This window comes from Phalaenopsis equestris, unplaced genomic scaffold, assembly GCF_001263595.1.
Source record: "Phalaenopsis equestris unplaced genomic scaffold, ASM126359v1 Scaffold000507, whole genome shotgun sequence".
In the NCBI taxonomy this organism is placed as follows: domain Eukaryota; kingdom Viridiplantae; phylum Streptophyta; class Magnoliopsida; order Asparagales; family Orchidaceae; genus Phalaenopsis; species Phalaenopsis equestris.
This window is the reverse complement of record NW_018164947.1, coordinates 1,548,024-1,569,244: the sequence shown is the minus strand read 5'-3', so window position 1 is coordinate 1,569,244 and position 21,221 is coordinate 1,548,024. Positions and strand designations below refer to the sequence as shown.

At 37.3% G+C, this 21,221-nt stretch overlaps 1 protein-coding gene across 1 annotated transcript in view; it reads right to left on the bottom strand.

Moving 5' to 3' along the window:
* The window catches only part of LOC110028298, a 24,210-nt gene extending 8,774 nt beyond the window's left edge, over nucleotides 1-15,436 (bottom strand). The window contains exon 1 of the mRNA XM_020730091.1: nucleotides 15,042-15,436. Within this exon, the coding sequence (XP_020585750.1) occupies nucleotides 15,042-15,390 (349 nt within the window). The 5' untranslated portion in view covers nucleotides 15,391-15,436. The remainder of the gene's footprint in view (nucleotides 1-15,041) is intronic.
* Nucleotides 15,437-21,221: the final 5,785 nt, after the last annotated feature.

Sequence of the window (21,221 nt, the reverse complement as noted above, 5' to 3'; positions counted from 1 at the left end):
AATTTGTCGGCAAATAAAACGGTTTCGCAGACCAAACGGACGTCATATCTTTCTTAGTTTATTTGATCGAGTCTCATCCTCAAGTCTTGTGTTTATCCCTCGGGATAGATACAGGATTTGAGGTAGAGTGCTCTTTCATTTAAACTGTGAAAAATATGAGGTCAATTTGATTTCATATTATTCTAAAATTATATATATATATATACGTAAATTAAAAAGTCATTCCGAAGCAGGCGACGGGATTTCGATTCCGGCTGCCGACAGCTTCTTACGGGCGACCCCCAAACATTAACTTTTTCCCCTTTTAAGCGCCGACAAGCATATCTCAGAAAAAGAAAAAGATGATTAAGCTCTGCATAATACATGGTTGATTATAAATCTATACATCAAATAGAATTTGGAACTAAGATACGAGGCACGAGAGATTTGCTCTTGGCCCTCATCGCATAGTCTCATGCACCAGCTTTTTAGGACTCGTGTTTATATCTTATTTCTAATATAGACTCCCCTAGACTCTAAAAGGTATATATAAAAATCTTAAAAAGACTCAATCTGTAAAGAAGAGTAAGCACAGATATAAGCATGCAACGTGAAATGAGTTATGCCCAGCGGGGTGAGAGCTAAGTAGAGCCTGCAAAAAATGTGTTAGTTTGAAGCTTAATTATTAAGCTCCTCCCCTTTTGGGCATAACAATCTGCAAGAAAAATCACTCCTAATATATAAGTGTGCACGTCCAAATCTGGAAGATGCACAAAAGAGACAAACAAAAATGCAACGGCTAGCAAACACACCATAACAATAGTCATGAATATGAAAAACTTAACTACATCCTAACCTTAATTCTAAACAAACATCTGCAAAGTGTACCTAACCAGCATCTAGTGACAGTTATGCAGTGCAGGGCTAAGAGCATTCTCATAAAATCTTGATGAGGTTACCAAGATTGACCGCCCAATCTCAAGCATCTAAATGAGCTAGCATTTGTCACACTAGTGACAAATGTTAGCACAAACCTATGTTTCAAATGATCTTATGAGATCTGGTACTAATAGGATAATTCACATCACATGTTTAGTCTAGCCAACAGTTGAAGCTCAACTTAATGCTACTATCATAGGTCATAACTAGACTTCAATCGAAATCCCGCCACTAAAGCGTATACTCGTGGAAACCTAAACCAATATGGAAAGTTAAGCGAGCTCAGTCGGACGAAATGAAACACACAATCCATATAAATGCAAAAATCAAATGCCTTGCGGACTAAATCCCAAAAGAATGGACATTAAAGTCATCATGCCATGAAAATGCATCAAATACATCAAACAAGTTCGTTTAAATGGAATGCAGAAGATGCAACACATGATCAAAACAAAAAATGAATCACGCATGCATTTGTACTGCAAACCCTGAATGGCACCACAGAGTTGTGTACACGACACCATGGTGCTGGCTTTTTGTTCTGGTGTTGGCATCAATTTTTTTGATGTCGCATGCGTAGGACGTCCGTTTCGAGCGCTAAGGAACGTTGTTTGATGCACGTGTTGACTCATATAGCGTGAGACATCCACTTTGGACCCAACAACACGTGTTGAAGGGCACGTAGTCGGGGTCATTTAGCTTGACTTTGGCTTTCACTTGGGCGAATGTCAGTCAGCATTTCGCATATCGGACGACTCTGATCAGGTCGAAAAATATTATTTGTCGCGTCGCGTGCGAAATTGACTCGAATTGACCCGATCATCAACGAGCTCGTTCAGATGGGCCCGGACGACCAAACGAACCACACGAGTAAGTTTGGAACGTTGATTCCACTTGAAAAAGGCGCTCGTTGCATCACGATTTCGCGCGCGGGCTAAAAATGCGCTAATTATTATTTTGGAATTGATTGCTGAAAAAGTGATCGGATGATCCCGAACGACGAAACGAACCACATCAGTGCGTCCAGAACGTCGATTTTGCCTAGGGAGGATGCTCATTTTACTGCGGTGGCGTGTTCGGCAAAAATGCGCGGTAAACTTTAAATAATAATAATAGTATTATTATTATTACAATAATAATAATTTAAAAAAAAAATTTAACCTATGCCTCTCTCTCTCTCTCTCACTCCCTCAAGATCGCAAAAGCCGACCTCTCCCGTTCGCGAAAACTGCCGACTCCCGTCCCTGCTCCGAATCTGCAGGCCGGCGGTCCTTGCCAGCGACCACCCGTCTTCGGCCTCATCTCCTCGCGCCGGTGAGCCCTCTCCTCTTCTTCCCTTCGGCCGAGACTCTCTCCTCGCAACCTAGGGCACGCCGACAGAACCCTCTAGCACACAAGCCCGTTCTCGGCCGACAACGCCGCCGGCGAGCCTCGCCGGCCTCCCCTTAGTCGCCTGCGCCGCTTCCTCACACCGGTGAGCCTTGATTCCACCCTTCCCGACCTCCTTTTAGTTTGCAGCACACATAGGCCGAAAATCCCTTCTTTTTTTTTCTTCTTTCTTTCCTCCTTCGGCACTGCTCCTTCCTGAGTCCATGGAGGCAGATTAATGGAAGGGCTTGGGGCTTTCCATGAGACAATGACATAGCTCTTGGAGTTCCCCCGATCTCCTCCCATAAGACCGACACCTTTCCCTCGCCGGAGCGGCGACCTCGTTGATCCTCGCAAATGTACGTTTTGGTTATATTTTCATTGGCCAAAATCAGTTATTTTTCTGGTATTTTGCATACCTCATTCCCTGCAAAATCAGTTATTTTTCTGGTACTTTGCATACCTCATTCCCTGTTATTTCCTGCTTTCCCTGTGTTTTGTTGTGAGATTCGCCGGAAAGTGACCTCCTGCCCTCATTACCTTATGTTGTTCTATGGACGTTCTACAAGCTACACTGGGGCACGGACCAGACACCGGTGGCTCGATGCGTGGGCTCTCCTTCAACGTAAAGAGAACGCGTCTGCAACCTTCACGGTGGTGAGATCCTCTAAACTCTTAGTCGGCCCTAGGTATAGTAGTGTTTAGGTGTGTGGGTTTGATCGCCCACACGGGGTGCGTGCGCCGGCATAGGTCGGCGCAACGATGTGTCTGTGTGATGAATCGTTAGTTTTTCTAGAGATAGTCTTTAGATTAGAACTTCTTGTGCGTGACTAAACACCTTCTATATAACTGAGTGTCTCCAATTTGTCGTGAGTCTTAGTTTTTTATCCCGCAGGGTTGGAATCTCAATTTCTCACGGTTTTGACGCTCCTAATCCCTCTTTGATGGATTAGTCGAGTTTAATCTTAGAGGACGGGAAAAGTTTTGTAACTAATCCGTCTTATAAGATCGTGGGTGTTCGTAGAGCGGAAAAAACTTTGTAGCTAGTTCGCCCTACGAGAAATCGGAGGGGGAAACCCTCCACATTGCCACGCCAAAGCTAGAGGCAGCGATGCAGCAAATCCAAGTGTATCTGCCCTAGGTTTCCCAGGCGAGGTCGTTAGTACGAGCGTGACTCGCTATCATATGTGATCGTGTGCACCTCATTGTTTGCATGTGCATGTCTTGCATGTTACATATTATATGTCATATATCGCACTTACATTAACACGTTGCACTTGCACCTTGTATCTTGCACTTGCACTTACACCACTTGTGCCTTGATCGATTGTCTCGGACCGGTCGGCATCACTTATGCTCGGTGGGTTATCCTGAACCGGTCACATCACTTGTGTTTCAGCCGGTTATCCCGGTCTGGTTGGCACAACACTTTTGTTTGACCTGATGTTTCATCCCGATCGATGGTCTGGTTGGCACAACACTTTTGTTTGACCTGATGCTTCATCCCGATCGATCTACCACTTGCTCATTTGCCTGTTGTGTATGTGCATGTACCTGTTTGTATGCATGATCGATATCATCTACTTGAGTTGCATTTTTTGGGTAATTGTATTACCAGCATACCCTCTTTTCGGATCGTTGTCGCTACGGATTGCCTACCTCCGGTTCACTGCCTCCTCGTCATACCCATCTGTTTGGGTCGTTGTCATGACGGCATGCCCACCTTCGAGTTATTAACTTACCGGTATACCCTCTTTTCGGGCTGCTATCATCACAGCATACCCACCTTCGGGTTACTGCCTTACTGATATACCCTCTTTTCAGACTCCTACCGCCACGACATGCCCACCTTCGGGTTACTGTTTTACCGGTATACCCTCTTTTCGGACTTCTACCGCCACGACATGCCCACATTCGGGTTACTGTCTTACCGACATACCCTCTTTCCGGGCTGCTGCCGTCACGGCATGCCCCATTCCTTCGGGTCACTGTCTTACCGGCATACTCTCTTTTCGGGCTCCTGCCGTCACCTGCCACCACGACGTGCCCATTCCTACGAGTCACCGCCTTCATGGCATACTCTTTATCACTAATATGTTTTGATTTGTTTGCATTTACATTTGCATTTGCATGTTTACATGGATAGTGAGTTAGGCTCGTTAGGAGAGTGACCCCGTGTTGGTCGCGATGTCTTAACGAGCATTGCTTGCTGGGTTGATCCTGGTGAACAATGGGAGTTAAGTCATCGGGATTGACAGGAGTATGACTATGCTAAAGATCTAATAGATCTAACTCGTCTCACTACTCTTCGCGACACCCTTTAAATCCTTCGGATCTTTAGGATGGGGTCGGTATGATGACTCTGTCAAAGTCATACTATACACAAATTTGTCTTCCAGACTTCCCCTCACTTAGATATTAGGTTGATGCACTTTTCGTTAGATAGTGTGCTAGGTTAAGATTTAGGGTGTTAGGTAGTCTTTGTGATGTATGGTTATTGTTCTTTGTTAGATTGGTTGTCCTAGCCAGACATTCTTCTTTTGCATTATGCTTGTGGTGTGATTGCATGTTGCATATGTGTGGTAGTGTGTAGGGCGTTCTTCTATAGGGAGTCATTTTTATTTATATGCACACACACAGGTACCGCTCTGAGGGGATCAAATAATGATTTCTGACCCTTTTGCTTGCAGGTGTTATTAGCTCCCCCACTTATAAGGCATGACTCATTATACGTTATTTGCGAGTTTTCCTGTTGACGCTTGTTTTCATGCAGGATTGAGTCTTTTATTTTCCTCCCTATGTACTTTTTAAAGCCTAGGGGAGTCCTGTAGCATAAATAAAATACGGGCACAGTTTTCGAGATATTTGGCACGGGAACTATGTGGAGGGGATCAGGAGCAGATGCTAGTGCCCCGTATCTTAATTTTGCTTTTTATATTGATGTATAGAATTAGGACTATGCATGTATATGTGGATTCTGACCATTTTTTCTTTTCTAGGATATGTTGTCGACACAGCAGCACTGGTCTGTTTATTGTTTTGATTTGACTTGTTTTGCCTTTTACATCATGTTGCATGTCTGCACTTGCATTTGTTTTCTTTATTTTTTTATGTGGCTTATATGGGATTTCACGATGGAACATAAGCTCTTTAGGACTTAAAATCCTAATTTTTCTAATTCAATATTCTAAATAAAATATTCAAGATAATTAAAATTTAAGATTAAAATATTCAGGATTTAAAAATTACGACATTTACTTTCTTGCATATGTTAATAGGGTCTCCACAATACTTATGACCGCTCTAGATAACTGCATCATATTTGCATGTCCCGGGGAGAAGTCCCCGTACTTCTCCAATCTGACTGACCCAACCTGGCTGACTCAACATACTTTCATATAAGTGGTTGTCTAGTGCGCCTAGAGTGTTAGAAAGCTCTCTGACCCAAACGAGGTATAATTCGTTTTGTTTGGAGTTTTTCCAGTTTTGTAGCTGAACCTCCACTTTCTCTTCTTTCCTGAGGCATCCTTATTATTTCAGCAGGTATAAGTCTCACCTCTTGGAGCTCCAGTTTGTAGTCATAGGATAGAATTTTCTTCCTCTGACCTTAGGGCTACTGAGGTTCTCGTGGATGATGCAATTCACAAATTGATGGCCTTCACGACCAGGTAGACTTAGGGTCCTAGTAGTTGTGGATGACAGGTCCGTGGTACCCCGACCCAGTTACCTTTACCTTTTAGGATCACTCTACCTTCCTTTTGTTGAGCCCCTTTGAGCCCTATCGCTCATTTGACTTCATCGATATCATTCTGATGGTCTGATGCCGATGAGCTGTCGTCCATTTGGGATACGACGATTTGTCATCTGCTCTTATGACCCGTACGTGCTTTGTCGTGTTGGGATATCCCCGTCAATATGAGTTAGGTTATTCTCTGGGCCCCGTGTATTGATTAGTCGCTACCCATTTGGGATGTGAGAGACTCACTCTCTGCCCGATTGCTTAGCATGAGCTTTAAAGCATCGGGATTGTTCCCACACGGAATAAACTTCTTTTGATTACCTATACCCCAGGTTTATGATAATATGAGGCGAAACTCCTTTTATCGAGAGTATTCTTGAGTATCCCCCAAGATGTAATTAACCAGTAGGAACACGTTCCTCTGGGAGTGCTCTTCACCCCAGAACAGGTACATTCACTTGACTCTCTGGTTATGGATAGTCTACGTAAATATTTCTTTCGCGGATATTGGTTTAAGGTACCTTCGATTGATCTTGTTTGGGAGGACATTCTTAACCTATCCTTGCGAGGTTTATCGCACATAGACTCTCCACGTTTTACTTTTTTTCTTATTTGTCATTTTGTTGTATGTTTTTTCTTATTTGGTTCCTCTCATCTTCGAATCACTGATATGATTTGGGAGGGAGATTTATTCGAATAAGGGAAGTATATGACGATCGACAAACTGGCGATTCCTTTTAAAATAAAAAAGAGAAAAATAAACGGAAACATTTGAAAAAGAAAAAGATGGCGTCGCTGCCCCTGGGAGGCAGCACCGGGGTGCCAACCACTGTTTACTCTAGTTACAATGGCGACAATACACCTACATAACACAGTGCAAGAAATGCAAGGTATGCAAAGTAATACATACATTGCAAGCACACAATCAATAAGAAGCGATTCAAACATAATGCACAAACAAATGAGATGACGGCCACCCTCCACCTTTTGTTGAGCCCCTTTGAGCCCTATCGCTCATTTGACTTCATCGATATCATTTTGATGGTCTGATGCCGATGAGCTGTCGTCCATTTGGGATACGACGATTTGTTATCTGCCCTTATGACCCGTACGTGCTTTGTCGTGTTGGGATATCCCCGTCAATATGAGTTAGGTTATTCTCTGGGCCCCGTGTATTGATTAGTCGCTACCCATTTGGGATGTGAGAGACTCACTCTCTGCCCGATTGCTTAGCATGAGCTTTAAAGCATCGGGATTGTTCCCACACGGAATAAACTTCTTTTGATTACCTATACCCCAGGTTTATGATAATATGAGGCGAAACTCCTTTTATCGAGAGTATTCTTGAGTATCCCCCAAGATGTAATTAACCAGTAGGAACACGTTCCTCTGAGAGTGCTCTTCACCCCAGAACAGGTACATTCACTTGACTCTCTGGTTATGGATAGTCTACGTAAATATTTCTTTCGCGGATATTGGTTTAAGGTACCTTCGATTGATCTTGTTTGGGAGGACATTCTTAACCTATCCTTGCGAGGTTTATCGCACATAGACTCTCCACGTTTTACTTTTTTTCTTATTTGTCATTTTGTTGTATGTTTTTTCTTATTTGGTTCCTCTCATCTTCGAATCACTGATATGATTTGGGAGGGAGATTTATTCGAATAAGGGAAGTATATGACGATCGACAAACTGGCGATTCCTTTTAAAATAAAAAAGAGAAAAATAAACGGAAACATTTGAAAAAGAAAAAGATGGCGTCGCTGCCCCTGGGAGGCAGCACCGGGGTGCCAACCACTGTTTACTCTAGTTACAATGGCGACAATACACCTACATAACACAGTGCAAGAAATGCAAGGTATGCAAAGTAATACATACAGTGCAAGCACACAATCAATAAGAAGCGATTAAAACATAATGCACAAACAAATGAGATGATGGCCACCCTTCAGGGGGGTAACACCACAAAGTAGTGCAAGTGACATTGTGTTATTAACCTCCAAATATGAAGATAAAATTGGTGACCACACTAAGGCAGCACCATGGCACCATCCACTGCTAATCCCAATCACAAGGGTGGAAGTGTCGGCACACTATTTTTAATGCAGCCTAATGCCCCTAATTGACGGCGGGACACCCACACTGTCCTAACACCTCACCGGCTGGTTTAGGGTTTCGCATAAGAGAAATAACGGGATTTATAATATCTTATAAGCTAACGGTGAACTCACCATAAGTCTGGTTAGTTTAGTCAAAAAAGGGCGGATCACTGCCTCTACAAAGAGTTGCAACAAATGAATATGGCGGAAGAAATCCCCAAGTTCGTAATCTAAAAAGGTACGAGCCCGCACCATTTCGACACAAACCAGACTTGCCCTATCGAACTAATCGAGAGGGCGAGTGTTGCCACCCCTACAAAGGGGTGCAACCAACGGCCTAGGGTATAAACACTAAGGGTACGTTTAGGGCGGTTGTTGTTTTTCTAAGAAGCAGTTGTAAAGTTGCTTTCTGGAGAAACAGCTTATCATGAGCTGTCGGAAAGTTGCTGATGAAGAAGCAGGAGTCTGTTTGAGAGATCTGTTGTGTTTTTGTTGTATCTGATAAGAAAGTTTATTTTGCTCTTATATATGTAAAATATTCGAATAAGTGCAGTTTTCAGAATAATTACAACTAAATAACAGAAAGAAGTCCTACTACCAGAAAAACATCAGTACAGTGCCAAACAACCTGCCAACTCGAGCACTTGACAATTTTTATTCTTCGTACACTATTACAGCCACTCGTCGACAATTCTATTTAAAATGACTTTAGAAATCTTAGCTATCAGATTCACCGAAAAGAATTATCCTGCATGGGAATTTTAGCTCAAGAAGTTTTTGAAAGAAAAGGAGCTTTGGGGTCATCTTAACGGGTCTTCTCCAGCAACTATATAGTCGAAAGATCTTGGTCAATGAGAGGCAAAGGATACTCTGATTGTTTCTTGGATTTTGAGATCTATTAACTCGTATGGTGAACAATTTACGATTGTTTGGGATGGCTAAAGAAATATGGGTTGAAGCGCGTCTACAATCAAAATAACACTGCAAAACGCTTTCAATTGTAACTTGATATGAGTACCTATAGTCAAGACAATCTCTCAATTAAGCAATATTATTCTGATTTTTTTTTAAATTTGAGTAAATATTCTGACATTACTTACGTTAAGGTATCAAAGGAGAACATAGCTAGTTTCAGATTATTCATGAAGTGAGTCGTCGTGATCAGCTTTTGATGAAAATCAAACCTGAGTTTTAAACTGTTCGGGCTAGGTTGCTGAATAAAAATTCGATTCCTTATTTGGATGTATGTTTCGGTAATTACTGCACGAAGAGCAACGAATGGCGACACAAGTCGCGATCAATGCAGCTGGTGGATCATAAGAAATAATCAATGTTGCATATGCCGCTCAGACCCGAGGGAAGGAAACAAAGCAATGTTACAGCTGTAAAGAATTTGGTCATATTACTCGCCAATGTAGCAAGAAATTATTCAATTATTGCAAAAAAAACCCACATATTAGTAAGGAGTGTCCTACAAGTCCTCAAAATCGCAAACCACAAGCCCTTCATGTCGGGATATCCAACTCTCACAATTTAGCTTCGACATCTATAGTTGCCGACAAAAATCAATATGTTCTCACACCAGAAACGATTCAACATTCGATTCTCTCTATCTTTTTTGTTCTTAGTATTCAAGAGAAAGGCAAGACTATTACTTTTATTCCTTCTTCTTAGTTTGTTGATTTCGGCATCACAAATCATATGACTGACACATTTGATTTATTACATAATCAACACCCGTATACTGGTACTCAACATATTCAGGTTGTTGATGGAAATAATATTCCTGTTATGACAGTTTGTGATATTAGCTCCTTTTTTTGACATATATTTGTTTCTCCTAAATTATCTACGAACTTACTTTTTGTTGGTCAAAATGGTGGATAATAATTATGACGTATACTTTTCTCATGATGGTTGTATTTTGTCGGATCAGGTTAAGGGAAAGTGATAATGAAGGGGCCTAAAGTGGGCAGATTATTTACATTACAACTTTTCATCGCTCGGACTTTGGCATTAGCTTCTGCAGTTGTTGAAAATAAAGCCGGTATCTGGCATAGAAGATTAGGGCATCCAAACAATGTTGTTTGGAATCATTTGTTACTAAGTGGTGTTTTTAGTCATACAGATAAAAGCTTATTAGTGGATTGTTCTTTTGTAAACTTAGCAAAAGTAAAATATTATCTTTTCCTATTTTGGGCAGTCGTGATAATAAAGGTTTTGTATTATTCATAGTATTTTTTGGGGAATTACACCGGTTATTTCACATGCTCGGTATAAATATTTTGTGACATTTATTGACGATTACAGCTGATTCACATGAATCTATTTTTTGCATTTCAAAGCAGAAGTGTTTATCGTGTTTCAAACCTCTGTGACCTATACTGATACTCAGTTCTTCACTTGAATTTTGTGACATTTATTGACGATTACAGTCGATTCACATGAATCTATTTTTTGCATTCCAAAGCAGAATTGTTTACCGTATTTAAAACATTTGTGACCCATATTGACACTTAATTCTCCATTTGTATTAAACTCTTACAGACTAAAAATGGTGGTGAATACATGTCTCATGAGTTTCAAACATTTTTTCATAGTAAGAGCAATGTCTCACAAAATTCATGTCCTTATACACCTCAGCAAAATGCAGTCACAGAATAAAAAAAACGTCATTTGTTGGATATGGTACGCGCATTGTTGTTAGAATCTTTTGTTCCAGCTAAATTTTGGGCAGAAGTTTTATCTACTGCAGTATATCTGATTAATCGCTTACCGTCTCAACAATTGAAGTGTGATTCTCCCTATTATCGAATTTTTGGTAAGCATCCTAATTACACATGCTACACACTTTCGGATGAGCTTGTTTTGTTCATTTACTTGTCCATGAACGACATAAGTTTGGAGTGCAGTCAGTTCGATGTGACTTTATGGGTTACAATCCTAATCATAAAAGTTGTGTTATGATTCGATTAATAATCGATTACGTATCTCTCGGGATATGATTTTCTTTGAACATGAATACTATTTTCAGCATCATCTTTCGACATGTGACACAGTTAGACTTCCTCACTTTGATGATTGTTCTTTTGATAAACGATTCAAGTCTGACCTTGTCTACGCGTGACGTCTAGCCCATTCATCTTCAGTCCTTCCCGACCCTGCTCCTGAAAATGCTCTAATGATTCTCCGAGGATAAACTCAACACATTCGTCCTCCGAATATATATGTTTATTCTGCAATTTTAACTAATACTATTATTCCTACATCTTATTTTCAGGCTGCTAAACAGAATTGTTGAATAAAAGTTATGCAAGAGGAACTTCAGACACTTCAAGACAATCACATTTGGGATGTTGTTTCATGTCATGCAGGCGTTAAACGTGTTGGTTGTAAATGAGTTTATTCTCTTAAGCTACGATCTAATGGCTCTCTTGACAAATATAAGGCAAGATTGGTAGCTCTGGGCAATCGACATGAATATGGGATTAATTATGAGGATACATTTGCACCTGTGGCAAAGCGGCTAAAATGACAAATGTCCGACTTATTCTATCTATTGTTGCATCTAAAAGCTAGTCCTTACGACAGATGGATGTTAAGAATGCATTTTTGCATGGATACCTCAAAGAACATATCTATATGACTCATCTAGGCTTGTTTTCTACACCCTTATATGATGTTTCTAAGCTCAAACGATCTCTATACGGTTTGAAACAAGCTCCACGAGTCTGGTCTGAAAAGTTTCGCAATACTATTCTTAGCTTATCTTTTATTAAAATTTAGTATGATTCTTCATTATTTCTTTATAAGACTAAAAATAAAATTGTGTTGTTATTAATCTATGTTGATGATATTATCATCACAGAAACTAATACTCAACTGATGTCTCAGTTACAGAAGCGTCTTCAGGGTTCTTTTCATAAGAAGGATTTGGGATCTAACTTATTTCTTAGGTCTTGAGGTTCACTCTCCTCCCACGGGTATTTTTCTTCACCAACATAACTATACTAAAGAACTCATTGTTTTGGTTGGGCTCCAAGAGGGTTGTCATGTTGATACTCATTTGGAAGTGAATGTTAGATACCAACGGAATGATGGTGACTTCCTCTCTGATCCATCTTTGTATCGACAACTTGTTGGGAGTCTCAATTATCTAACCATCTCCTGATATTGCATTTGTTGTGCAACAAATTAGTCAATTTAAGCAGGCACCGACATATCTTCATTCAACGTATTGTTAGGTATTTGAAAGGTGTTTTACATCGTGGCTTGTTCTTTTCAACAGAGTTAACTACTCTCTTAACAACTTATAGTAATGTTGATTGGGTTGGTTGTTTTGATACACATCTATTTATTACTGGCTAGCATATGTCTTCCGGCAACTCTTTAATTTCTTGGAAGAGTAAGAAAAATGATTGAGTGTCTAAGTCATCTACTAAGTCTGAATATCGTGTTAGGCCCTCGGCTTATTCTGAGATCATTTGGCTTCTAGGTTTGTTTCTGAGCTTGGTTTTCCTCAAATTGAGTCAACTTCTCTTTATACATATAATACTAGTGTTATCCAGATTATTGTTAATCTTATCTTTAATGAGCGCACGAAACACATTGAAGTGGATTATCATTCTACTCGAGAAGCCTATGATAATGGTGTTATTTCTCTTCCTCATATCTCATCTAAACTTCAAACAGTCAACATATTTACTAAGGCACTCTCTCAACAACGTCATCAGTTCTTCGTTGACAAATTGATGTTTCTTGATCAGTCAACATCAATTTATGGGGGGTAAATAAAATCGGGTAGAATTAAGATCTTCCTTCTTTGCATTAATGCATTAAATTCCTTACTTTAATTGCATAGATTATTTCTTTTTGTTGAATATTTAGATTAGAAATGTGTATTATTAAGCTACCTAAAATAGATTGCACACTTTACCATGTACCTAAAATAGAATGTATACACAATTATTTATTGGAATGAAAGCAAAAAAATTGCATTCAGTCTATTTACTCAAAACATTGACAAATATCAGTGGAATAAGATAAATAAAAAATAAATTAATTAAAAAGTAAAATCTCAAATAAATATATTTCATAAACATTTTATTGTTTAAGTATGTTGATAGTGGTACATATTCTAATGAATTGAAGACAGGATCAAGAACAAAAAATAATACTTAATCATTAAAGATTGAAGTGAGAATTCATATATCTAAGTTATGATAATACTATTATTTCTTCTAATCCAAATACATAGTTGATTTTGATATTTATTGAATCAAATATTATTGCAAATTAAATCATCATTTTTTCATTATATAAATTGATCATGTTGAAGTGAATGATATAAATTTACTTCTATATTTCAATTACATGCGTTATGCTATATGAAACTAACTATAAAAATATATTCAATGGTAGTTGGAATGTAAATAAAATAATTTATATAGAACGGTTGTATGTACATATTGATTGATGGAATTTACTTTCTTATATTACTTACCAAGGATGCTAATATACCCACACCCATTGATGATTTTCCTTTAATCGAACAATAGTAAAAAATAAAACCTAAACTCCATGGTGTCGACAATAGTATACATATTTTATACCCCGTTGAATAGATAAGGGGTGTATCGACAAAAAATGAGAGATCGTTTTTATATGGTGCTCATAAGATGGATGCAAGTGATTTAGAATAAATAATATAACATTCTACGTAATTAAATGTTTTTTAAACTTCTTAAATGATCATTTTTAGTATTTAAATTGTTAAATAATTATATATTGATTCATTATATTTGACAAACACACACGTTATTTATATTTATTTTAGGATACTATAATTTTAAAGATACGAGTATTCATTAAGTTGATGACAAATCATAATGAATTACACCAACATTTCAAATTTGAGCATTGGACTAGAAAATATGTGATAAAAAGACAAGTTAATTATAGAAGACAAATTCAAACAAGAAAAAACAAATGTATGTTCAATTGTTTTAGTTCAACTTATTTTAAACTTTAGTCGTTATTGGTTCATTTAATTATTTGCATCATTAATGATAGGGATAGAAATTGAAACTTAAATTGAATTTATCGTTCGACCATATATTCCAACCTTGAAAATTTTAAATGCCTGAACTGGGTCATGCATAAAAAGTCAAAGATGAGAATGGGATCATAATTGAATTATTCCAAATATCTAGCTACATACTCTCCGTACTCTTTCCTCGAGCAATTAAATTCAAAGAGCAGCTCTCTCTAGAGCTCTTTCTTTCCTTCTTTTTCACTCTCTATCAAATTTCTCCCTCTTTGCTCTAAGTGTTGTTGTTTGAGTGTCGTCACCCCCACGAACAAATTAGTATCCAACAAGAGTACTTGATTTTGGCATATGCTGGATTTCTAAAAAATATAGTTTAGCGATAGTAGTAAATGGCCCTAACTCATAGTCTTAGTCCATTAGCATGAAAATTAAATTTGATCATTAGACTATTATGCCTCACCCTAATTCCCTTTGCTCCACACTCCTAACACCACGTGTATTTCAACAGTAGTGAGGGTAGCAAAACTATTTGGTTTCTTTCAAATTTAAGCACCAACCTATTGCAAGTAATCTTAGCTAACCTTATATAAACATGCCGAGTAAAGATAAATCAGCTTCATGAGGACAACAGGGACAAACACTCCACCCTGCACCTGGTAAAATTCAAATTATTTCCCAGCAACAGGATTTCAATCTAACCTATTGCCTAATCGTAAGAACCCTGCCAATTTGTCGGCAAGGAAAAAAATATATATATCATCGCTTTCGAAACGCCAAACAAAGGTCATTTTGCACCGACGATCGATGCCAAAAGGGACAAACCATTATACGGAAATCTCGTTAGAGAATAAACATAATTATTAAAAACCTGTAACAAAATACGAACGCCGGAAGTCATCCTTAATGGCTTCGACCACTCGACCCCGATCTGGAATCCCCAAGCCGTCGTCAACAACATTGGCGAGCTCTTCCTGCACCGAAGTGGGCCGAAAGAAAGACGCGAAGATACCCAGTAGCTCGGAGCCGTACCACGCAACGCGAAGCACCGCGTTCTCCGAATTGGAGCGTCCATCGCCGGGCGAAGAGCCAGGATTCCCACGCTGGCAACGGAAAAAGCCGTTCGCCGGAAACGGTAACTTTCGCCGGCGTGCGCCGCTCAGATACAGATAAGAGGGCTTGTGGAGAAGAATAGTTGAGGAGCAGAGGGAGGAAGCCATTGTCGCATATTGATAGCTTCCCTTGTGGTTGGGACTTGTCGAGGTGAAGGTGATGCAGGGATGCGAAAGTATCAAGCGCGCAAATTTTATATTTATAAAATATTTATTTTTCTTAATATATGATTCATATATTCATAAGTATACGTGACATCATTAAAATTAATAAACTTTTATTAAAGGAAAATAATTGAAATTTTTTAATGGATTTTAGTATTTAAATGAGAATTAAAAAATGAATGCAAGAGTGATAGTTTTGGCAAGAACAAAAATTCATTTGAAATCAAAATATAAATTCTTATTAAATATGTACTACTTATTGTAGCAAATTTAATTAGGAATAATTTGAATTCATACGCCATTTGAACCTATGATCGAATCCTTTTGAACCAAATTTGAATAAGGTATCAATTTGGTTTGGATCTATCGAATCCTTTTGAACCAAATTTGAATAAGGTATCAATTTGGTTTAGATCTTGTGTCTGCCTAAATTTAACAGAGAAAAATTAGAGTGTGCAATGGAATTGAATTGAGAACGGTGCTACTCTCTTTGGAGAAGTTGGGCAAGCAATCAAATGAATCAAAGCTCACTTGAGTTCGGATTGACTAGACTTATGGGGGAAAAAGTGATCACATTGGTAACTACTTTGGGAGTGGTGTTAACAAGACGGTTGGGCAAGCAATCAAATGAATCAAAGCTCACTTGCGTTCGGATTGACTAGACTTATGGGGGAAGAAGTGATCACATTGGTAACTACTTTGGGGGTGGTGTTAACAAGACAAGCAGCGCACAAATATGAAAGATGTGCGCAATGGGGGACGTGTGAAAAAAGAAAAATGATTTGGGACAAGAGCTTGTGGTGGAGGCCATCAATGCGAGCAAAATATGAAGAGAAGAGAGGTTGGTGTCATGGTCATGCCCAAAGTTCAATCTCAGTTCAAATCTTAATCAAACAAGGTTTTAACCAATTTGACAAAGTTTAAGATTGAAACCTAGCCAGTTCTTATTTGAATGAAAATAAAACCAAGTCCGAACATAAATTCAAGCAAGGTTCAAGTTCAAATATGTTCCACCTATTCCGTATACTTTGACTCAAAAACCTGATATATGAAAATTAGGTGTTGATACGTAAAAAGATATATATTTTATAGCATGTTGGATAAAAAGGTTATCATTTAAATGATTTTTGAACTTAAAATAGAATAACATTAAACATTTTGTGAGAGAGAGATTTTTTTTTTCTTATCCTTTCCAAGATAGGAGGCCACTAATAGGAGATTTTGCTAGAATCAGGCTACCTTTCACTCCTTTTCCATATTCTTCCTCCCATGAGAGTTGGGTTACACAGCACATAAATGAGAAACATCTATTTTACCAGGTTGCATGCCTACAAGTATAATATGTTAGAAGCATTTGCATACATTCCACCCAATTCATATGTTTTTACATATCTAACAACAAAAACCTTGATTTATACATTTGCACCCAATTTTTTCAGGTGACATAAAAAATACTTTGGAGTATTTTAACTTTTAAAATAGTGGTATTGGAAAGAAGTTGCCAAGTTGGTAAATGCTAAGACTAGTTGTCAAGTGGTGAATATTGTGTCAATAAGGGATATTTGTGGTAGGTGCTTAGAAAAATAATCAATAGATCACGTCAAAAAAAGGGATATCATATGTTGATAGATTAATGTTAACATCAAATTGAGCCAAAAAGTTGCGCAAGGTAGGTGCTCGTTGGGTAGGGCTATCAACTTGATTGTTTGGGTTGTCTGATGTTGGACCTCGATAGCGCGCAGGGTCTCTTAAATTTTTGAAGGTTCATGGAGAGTTAGGGTGGCCTAAGGATTTATGAGGTTAAAATCTTGGCCTAAGGTTGATTAATAATGAACTAGATTAGCTTTTGGCTTTTGTTAGTCATGCGTTTTGCTATGGCCACAGATGAGTTCCTACTTTATTAAATGCTTAGACTCATCTAATAAGCCGAAGTGATATCAGGATCCTCAAATGGGAAAGGTCTTAGCTGGGTCAAGCCATAGGCTTAGGGAAGGGTGATCACCCCAATGTTGGACTCTTAAAATCAGAGTGCTTCAAAGTATGACCCGAGTCGAGAGGCCTCCATCAACTAAAGAAGATATAAATAAGGATAAAGGAATGCATCTCTTGTGAGGAAAAAGAGATTATTGCAACGACAATGGCAGGGAGAAGACATTATTGGAATGGAAAAGAAATGATAAAGGCAACAATCATCTCAGTAGTTGATCTTTGGTGATATTTTATAAGTTCAATGCTTGATTTTTATATGTTTGGACATATCTGAACAATTGTTGTCTTACCTCTATTTCTTTGATGCATGATTTCTATGTTGATCTACCTATTTGCTCTGAGAACTCAACAATTTAAGAGATACTATATTCTTCTTTTAATTTAATTTATGGGCTTAACTTGATGGCTATGTGTCTATATGCGTCAGAACTAATGTAGTGATTTTTTTGCATATGAACTTGCATTTTGTCTCATTCCTAGATAAGAGTTGCCTTTTGTCAGAAAGATTTATTTGAGCTCATTTTTTTCTTCGTGTTTATAGTTTAATTATTATTTTCATAAGTAATGTATTTTACATATCATATGTTAAAGATAAGTAAATACATTGAAATGGATAGATCAATTGATATGCAAGTTTTTTTTTTAATAAGGCTCGCTCCTTATTTAGTTGGGATATAAGTTGAAAGAAATGTTTATTTAGAAGCTTACTCAAATCTTTTTCCACATTTTCATGTCTCTATTTATTTATGTGGTTGTTTTAATGTAGTGGTATGTTTCAGTTGAGTAAAACATAAATGTTGGGCTTGCAACAAGTACATCCAAGTAATTAGATAACATATATATGAAATGTGGAATGAATCCATGTACAAAACTCATGAATATGAGCATTATTTGTCAATGTTTTTGAAATGTGGAATGAATCTTTTCATACAAGTAATTAGAAAACATGGATAAAAAAAAAAAAGGTTTAGGTACACTATATGAAATTATATATAAGTTGAGTTGTATGCATGCAAATATTCTTTAGTTTAAAATATATTTGTTTATTTAAATGCCTATTTAAATTTTCTTTCATATTTTCATGCCTGCATGTGTAACTCAATGCATCCTATTTGAGGTAAAGCCATAAATTCATCAAATTTATGCAAGACTAATTTTATGGATTATCATGAAATAGTTGGGCCCCATTACCCAAGCTTCATTGGTACAAGCGGATGTACAAATGAACTTGATGATTATATTGATAGACAATTGATGAGTCAAACTCTTAATATATTTCTTTAAATGTTGACACGCATTTTAAAATTCATCAAGTGCAAGACATTTTCATTGATTAATGTCTTCTGTTGATAATTTTGGTATTAAAATTAAAACTAGTGATAGAAATAAAGTTATTACTATTTTTTCTTTATAATGGCTGCCCATAGAAAGTTAGAGCCTTGATGTGTGCTTCTTGTTAATCACCTGAACTAAGAAAAATTGAAGCTTCCTATAATTGCCTCGGTGTCAATATAACCGGCACTTTGGGGGGCCATCAAATACAATATATTGTTAAAAATTAGCTAAATATACATTCAAAGTAAAACGATTGTGACTAAGTGTTATGGTAAGAGTTTTCATTGCCTCATATGAAGGTATAATTGTCCAGACAGTTAGCACATGACAATCTATGTAGTTTAATTAATGATAGTTACAAGTGAGTTGTTACATTAATCGTGAAGCTTCTTAAATACCTCTATTCTGTAACCCTTTTCTGAATATTGAAAGTAACTCGCCGCTCTGCTCCCGAGGACGTAGGCATCTTTGCCGAACCTCGTTAAATCTTTGTGTTCTTCTGGATTTGTGTCGATTCTTGTTTTTCTTCGCCCTATTTTTTCTCTACGACTAAGAAAGTAAATAAGAGTTTTCATTGCCTCATATGAAGGTATAATTGTCCAGACAGTTAGCACATGACAATCTATGTAGTTTAATTAATGATAGTTACAAGTGAGTTGTTACATTAATCGTGAAGCTTCTTAAATATAATTCAATAATCTCACATCACTTTGGAATGTGATGGCACTCATCACATATTTTAAAGATTCTTTATATGTCTCAGGGTATATTAATGACTTTCTAGTTGGATATAGACATCTTGTGTTTCTTGTCGCATGTCTCTTAAAATTTAAATATTCAGGCCTTCTTAAAATGACAGCAATGATTATTTTCCTAGTAGACTTTCCCTAAACTCGTGTCGGAAACTCTCGGCAAGTGTTAAAATTCATCAGAGCTGGGTTTGACCTTGCTTTGATTTAAATTATTCATACTCTCTTGAAAATATTCAAATATTACCAAGTTTTCATATTTAAATTTCAAATTATATTCATCTTTGGATCTTTTATTGAGTTATTATTAAAACCTGAATAGCTCTTTATGATTATATCAGTAGTTATTGAGTTAGAGTCAAAGGGATCATGTGCAAGTCTTTTAAGGATTCAAGCTTTATTTTATGAGTGTGAAGTTGAGCCATTCGGGTTTCTGCAGCTGTGGAAAAGTGCTTTGCTGAGGCACTAATGTTTGTATTTTCTAATATAGAATATATAATCCATATGCTTCATTTATGAAAAACATCAAGAAGTACCATCATTTTCAAGGTGGTCAAGAAATTCAACATAATGCTGGTTAGCCTCAAATGCATACACCATACTGAAACAAATATTGGTGGCTTATGCTTACTATATGCTATAGGTGCAAGATTGACAGCTCTAAAAAGTGCAAGTTTGATTAATGTTTCTTCCTGTTCATTTAATGGTTTATGCTTATGCAAATATAATTGAAATTTAAATGGATTCATGGATGATTTCTAGTGAGATGGTTATGATAATCCTGATTATTCCAAGTTCATATAATGTATTGACTAAGTTGAATGAATGGAGCAACACTACATTCTTTACGACATGATTAGATGCCCACGATTGATGAGCTGCTAGCAACTAGTAAGGAGTAATTGGAACCTTGTGTAGGTGTCCTTGATGAGTTTAAACTTCTTTCAAAGTATTCATTTCTGAATCCCAATGAGATATTTGCATTTTTTGAATTTGGATACTTGTGCTTTCCTCCTTTCAAATATTTTTATTTAATTGTCTTTTAAAATTAATGGCACTTTAAGATGCTCTGAGTTATTGACTAGATTATATTCTAATGGCTACAAAAACTTACATATATTGGAAGTGCACTATCTTCTTGGGTTTCTAGTAATTTTATGCTTTTACATTCAATATGTCTATCATTATAGTCAGGTTACGGAGACCACATCAGTACAAGCTCTCCTTAAGCCGTGAAACCTTCTAACAACCACATCATCCAATAGTTGTTCAAACCCAAATTTTGAAAATAACTCACTGTTGGCACTTGAAACTAGGGCTGTCAAAAAAGTTCGTTGTTCGCGAACAACTCGTGTTCAGCTCGTGATCGGCACGTTCATTAAGTAAACGAGTCAAACACGAACAAAAATTTAAAGCTCGAATTGTGAACGAGCCGAACACAAACAGCTCTTTGTTCGCTCGTGTTCGGCTCATTTTAGCTCGAAATAAAAAAACAAATAATTATTTATATAATAATATATTACATATATTATTTATATAATAATATATTATATATATTTATATCTAAATTTAAATCATAACATTTCGTGTGGTAATGTGGTTAATATCTTCTTTTGTATACATTTGGTCAGGTCTGAATCTCACACTTTACATTTATTTTTTCAATTTATTTTTTACTAGTCAATTTCGAGTCAAACACGA